Here is a 6,328-nt window from a genome sequence, read left to right as displayed (position 1 = left end):
TATATATATATACAAGAAACGAGAGAAGAACAAATATTTTCTTACTCTTAAAATGTCACTTACATTATAATAAAATGCTCAGAAATTAGTCTGAGTCAACTATTTTATAAGGGGATATGTTGTCGCATTAGCTGGGACATGTCTCAACAGAAGCAGCCTCCTATACAAGAAACCCCCTTCATATCTAAATTGATTTAACTGATCTGACTCAGCTTGCAACAGGAAGACCAGGGTTCTCTCCCCATTATTCAATAGCTTCTGGAAAGGAGTTGCCACTGTCACCTTTATACTATCCATACGAGTTAACGATTTATACATCTCATCACCATGTTGGTTCCTGCTTGACTGAGCAAAAGAGCTCTCAATTTTCTCAGACGATATGCAAGCAACCCAGAGGACATCATGAATAATTCAACTACTTCATTACATCATTTAAGGGGGTTTTCAAGGTGATAAACCCAACCATCCTTGCGCGAGAGTTGATTGCCCTCGCCTTGCATGTGGTTTGTTATCACTGGTGCCCCGATCAGATTCTTAGTTAAGTCAATCAAAGATAGATAATTAATCATGTTTATCAGAGCTGGGTCATCTGCACCAAGATATATATTAAAATAAACAAAGATTTCAAAAAATAAAATCTAAAAGATAAGACCAAATCCTCTCTTAGGAGCCGATCCAACTCAAAAACTGTAATCGACATGACAGTCTCACTAATGAGCACCTACAGAAGTGATGGGGATAACTATGAGTCATCTGAATGACCTTGCTAACTGGAGGTTTTTGTGCAATAGTATAAGGTTGGGTGGTTAGATAAAAGGTCGGGCAAATCAGTTGAACGTTTTCTCATACATTGTCAAAAATCAAATTAAATGACTCGGCCTAATCTGACGGTGAGAGTGCAACATGTTTCTTCTTCATGAGGGTCTTCTTCCTTATCTCACCTTCTTGGTGTTCTTGTCTTTCTGACTTCCCTAAGTTGAAGCAAAGTAGGTTCTTGGTGGGAACATCAACATGGGATTTCATTAGGTTATCCATCATATTGTCTATTACAAGGAAGTCATCCGACTAAAACAATGTAAGACGTTGAGAAAATTACGAGTGATAGGAAGTCACATTACACCCTATTTATAATATTCAAAGGCATCAAAATTAATAGAGTTTAATTATTGAATTACTAATTAAAATTGAATGTAATGTACTTTTGCATTAAATTATCTTATTCTTATTTTAGTGTCAATTTTGAGAAACAAGAAAATCGATGAACTAAATATATAAATTTGAACGGTGTCTACACCAATCTTAAGGAGATTTTAAGGCCCATAAGAGGAGAGTAAAATAGAGGCTAGCTCATTACCAAAAGATCTTGAGGCCCACTTGGCTGAACAAACTAAGCCAAGTAGGCCAAAATTAACTGAGCCACAAGGCGAACAAGTTGACGACTAGATAATCCAAGAACAAGCCATCCAGTTGGAATTGAGACAAAGAGCATCCAAACCAAAAGCTATTGGAAAGTTGCATCGATGCGATAACTTACCCCTAATAAAGCCGATCTAAGAAAAAGATATAGTTCCACAAAGTATCTTTGACCGTCTCGTGGAGGCACAAACGACTCCTCATCATGGCTCAAAGATATCTAACCAAACTGGATTAGCCAACTGAACCATATTGACAAAGCTCAGTTGCTCGAGCTGACTTTATCGATTCAAATTCAACTAAGCTTAGTCAGCTGACCCAGAAGGTAGTTGAACGATAAGCCCACACTTGTAAAATACTAGAAGTACCCTAGCATTGACTGCTTCCAAATGGGAGCAAAAATGTAATAACACAATTACGCTACCTCCCATATAAATAAAGAAATATTTTATGAAGATGACACAATTCATTAATGTTCTATCTATCTCTCCTTACTTTATGCTCAATTTCTCGGGTGTGATTCACGAACAATCTCATATTCAACACTAGTGAAAGATATACATAATAGAGCTTGCTAGTAATCAACATCACCAAACAATAACCACTTTCATAATGAAGGCATTAACTTTATATACATTTAAAGTCTCTTTTTTGAAATAAGATAACCAACAAACTTATAAAATTCATGAGAATAAAACTTTGGCTTAAATCTGATTTAAATTATACACTTATTGCTATCCTAATTCAACCAAAATTAACAGACGATATGCAAGCAACCCAGAGGACATCATGAATAATTCAACTACTTCATTACATCATTTAAGGGGGTTTTCAAGGTGATAAACCCAACCATCCTTGCGCGAGAGTTGATTGCCCTCGCCTTGGATGTGGTTTGTTATCACTGGTGCCCCGATCGGATTCTTAGTTAAGTGAATCAAAGTTAGATTATTAATCATGTTTATCAGAGTTGGGTCATCTGCACCAAGATATATCTTAAAATAAACAAAGATTTCAAAAAATAAAATCTAAAAGATAAGACCAAATCCTCTCTTAGGAGCCGATCCAACTCAAAAACTGTAATCGACATGACAGTCTCACTAATGAGCACCTACAGAAGTGGGGGTAACTCTGAGTCATCTGAGTGACCTTGCTAACCAGAGGTTTTTGTGCAATAGTAGAAGGTTGGGTGGTTAGATAAAAGGTTGGGCAAATCAGTTGAACGTTTTCTCATACATTGTCAAAACTCAAATCAAATGACTCGACCTAATCTGACATCGAGAGTGCAACATGTTTCTTCTTCATGAGGGTCTTCTTCCTTATCTCACCTTCTTGGTGTTCTTGTCTTTCTAACTTCCCTAAGTTGAAGCAAAGTAGGTTCTTCATGGGAACATCAACATAGGATTTCATTAGGTTATCCATCATCTTGTCTATTACAAGGAAGTCATCCGACTCAAACAATGTAAGACGTTGAGAAAATTATGAGTGATAGGAAGTCACATCACACCCTATTTATAATATTTAAAGGCAACAAAATTAATAGAGTTTAATTATTGAATTACTAATTAAAATTGAATGTAATGTACTTTTGCATTAAATTATCTTATTCTTATTTTAGTGTCAATTTTGAGAAACAAGAGAATCGATGAACTAAATATATAAATCTGAACGGTGTCTACACCAATCTTAAGGAGATTTTCAGGTCCGTAAAAAAGAGTGTAAAATAGAGGCTAGCTCACTACCAAGAGATCTTGAGGCCCACTTGGCTGAACAAACTAAGCCAAGTAGGCCAAAATTAACTGAGCCACAAGGCGAACAAGTTGACGACTAGATAATCCAAGAACAAGCCATCCAGTTGGAATTGACACAAAGAGCATCCAAACCAAAAGCCATTGGAAAGTTGAATCAATGCGATAGCTTACCCCTAAAAAAGATGATCCAAAAAAAAGATAAGTTCCACAAAGTATCTTTGACCATCTCGTGGAGGCACAAACGGCTCCTCATCATGGCTCAAAGATATCTAACCAAACTGGATTAGCCAACTGAACCATATTGACAAAGCTCAATTGCTCGAGTTGACTGTATCGATTCAAATTCAACTAAGCTTAGTCGGCTGAGCCAGAAGGCAGTTGAACGATAAGCCCACACTTGTAAAATACCAGAAGTACCCTAGCATTGACCCCTTCCAAATGGGAGCAAAAATGTAATAACACAATTACTTTACCTCCCATATAAATAAAGAAATATTTTATGAAGATGACACAATTCATTAATGTTCATTACTATCTCTCATTTTCTGTGTCTATATATCGCTCCTTACTTTATGCTCAATTTCTCGGGTGTGATTTACAAACAATCTCAGATTCAACTCTGTGAAAGACATACATAATAGAGCTTGCTAGCAATCAACATCACCAAACAATAACCACTTTCATAATAAAGGCATTAACTTTATATACATTTAAGGTCTCTTTTTTGAAATAAGATAACCAATAAACTTATAAAATTCATTAGAATAAAACTTTGGCTTAAATATGATTTAAATTAATACACTTATTGCTATCCTAATTCAACCAAAATTAATCATCTAATTAAATAACGCTAATTTTATATAATTGGGCATTCCAATTCTATTTTTCTAAAGACAATCCTTTTCTTACTAAGGATTGCATGTTCTACAACTTCATATATCTATCATCCAAAAATTATATGTAGATGCATGTATGCATAAGATTCAAATTTGATATATGATGTTGCTATCTGGATGACCTATATTCTTGCGTGATTGGAATTGATTGGAGGTGCCTTATAATGGTCTAATGATGAAGACATTGTGATGCTCCATTATTAGTGTCTTTGAACAATGAACTTGATATACATGAAGATATTACCTGCAATGAATGCATATGTGATTATGGATTGAAGTATTAAATATCGAATTGACATGAATATTTCCAATAGTATCTCTCACATTCAATCTAGGGTTATCACATAACAACAATATATTCCCACAATTTTTATATACATAAAGTTTTCTAATCTAGAATTCACACCAAGAAATCTTATCCCATATGGAACAAATTTTTAGTGTAGCAAAGAGGAGGGTGATCTCCATAAATTAGTGTGAGTTATCTATCTTTCTTTTTCCTTTGCAAAGGAATGGGGTCATATGTCCATGGAATTATTGGGATCCTAGGATTTTTTTTTTATGCAATCACTATTTTAGTAATAACATAAAGCATTGATTAAGTATAGTGTTGTCTTATGATTCAATGCCTTATGTTATTTTGCCAAATAAAAACTTGGACTATCCAAACAATATTAGATAACCACTGCATGATACAAAACTCAAAATCAAGTAACTAGAATCATGCCATGCGACATGCCCACCCCCTTTCTTACTTACTCCACATGCCCACAAGAAACCACAAAATAACCAACAAATTGCAATGAAAGATTTGTCTTGAAGATTTAAGGACTTCAATTTAATACGAAAAAGAACTGAACCGAATTAAGCAGCCAACGAACTCAGAAAACAACACATGATTTACCTCATGACGGCGACTGACCGACGACTAAACAAAATTTGTAGGCCTTATAAAACCTGCAGAATCCAATCAACATCCTCCAATAAAATTTCCCAATGGATGAACCATCCTTTCCCTCATCAAACCTGACCTCCCTCTGCCGCGTCTCCACCGTCCTCACCGTCACCGCCATCTCCCTCTGGGCCAACTACGAGGCCTCCAAAGGCTTCGACATCACCGTGGTCGAAATGCCCAGCGACACCCTCGCCGCTCGCCGCTACAACCTTATGTTCGTCTCCAATGGCGGCGCCGCCCGCGCAATCCTCAACGCCAGCGCCTCTATCGAGCGAACCCTCTACCCAGACGTCAAGTACTTCCCCATCAAGATAATCAAGTCCGTCACTCTTCGCGTCGCCGACTACAACCTCACCCGTGCCGTGATCGTCACCGCCGCCACTGGTGGAGGCGGAGAGTATGTGATTCACGTCAGCCCCAGCGTCATTGAGCAGAGAGATGCTGAGAAGGCGGTGGTGGCTGCGGTATACACGGGAATGGCGAGGGTGTGGGTGCGCGATGGGCGGGGAATGGCGCCGGCGGAGATGGTGGATGCAGTCGTGGGGGATATTTGCGGGGCTGCGGGGTTTGGGGGGGAAGTTGGTAGGGGGAATGTGACGTTTGAGGATTGGGGAGAAGGCGTTAGGGATTTCGGCTCGGGTGATGTGCGCCGGGTTTTGGTCGGGACGGGATTGGGTTCGGTAGCCGGTTGAGGATGGGGTGAAGGTCGCGTTGCAGTTGAGTTGGAATGATTGTAGAATTGTCTGGTGGAATTATGTGTAAAGTTCGTTTATAGGAGATGAGAGCAGATAGTGATACTTAATTTGTTGTAGAAACAATGACAAGTGAATTGAAGTTGATATATGTGTTTATTTCTTTTCAAGGCTATAACTATATGACTATATATTTGTTGAATTGGAGATTATTTTGAGTCAAAGAGTAAAATTAGAGAGTGAGAGAGGGGTATAGAGGAAAAATTATTGCCTCATTCTGCAGGTAGAGTTGTATGCGGAGTCTAATGAGAGGAATCCAACTAGAATCTGGGTCTGTGTAAAAAAATTCAAAAAACACCCATTTAACGTGACCTGACCCGAATCATCAGCCCCACCGCGGAGAATATTTAAAAGATGTGTTTTGTCGCGGAACCCGACCTGAATCTAGCCCATCGAAACGACAATCCAGACAAAAAACACCTTTATGGTATAGTTGGTCACTTCCTTTTTGTTTTTCGGCTGTTTTCGAGCGTTCATTCTTCTTCGTCGTCCGTTCGGCTTCGGCTTCTTCGGCGTTTGTGCTTTGGTTTCTTTATGCATCGTGTCTTCGAATGTTTCCATTTG

The 6,328-nt window shown here is 38.1% G+C and overlaps 1 protein-coding gene across 1 annotated transcript; it reads left to right on the top strand.

Annotated features, from left to right (window-relative positions):
• Positions 1 to 4,775: 4,775 nt before the first annotated feature.
• Positions 4,776 to 5,704, top strand: LOC110033722. The gene has a single exon (XM_020737781.1). It carries the CDS (start codon positions 5,054 to 5,056, stop codon positions 5,702 to 5,704), a length of 651 nt encoding a protein of 216 aa, XP_020593440.1. The 5' UTR covers positions 4,776 to 5,053.
• Positions 5,705 to 6,328: the final 624 nt, after the last annotated feature.

Source organism: Phalaenopsis equestris, unplaced genomic scaffold (assembly GCF_001263595.1).
Source record: "Phalaenopsis equestris unplaced genomic scaffold, ASM126359v1 Scaffold001268, whole genome shotgun sequence".
NCBI classification, from domain to species: domain Eukaryota; kingdom Viridiplantae; phylum Streptophyta; class Magnoliopsida; order Asparagales; family Orchidaceae; genus Phalaenopsis; species Phalaenopsis equestris.
The sequence above is the reverse complement of the archived record's forward strand: the minus strand, read 5'-3'. Positions and strand labels throughout refer to the sequence as shown.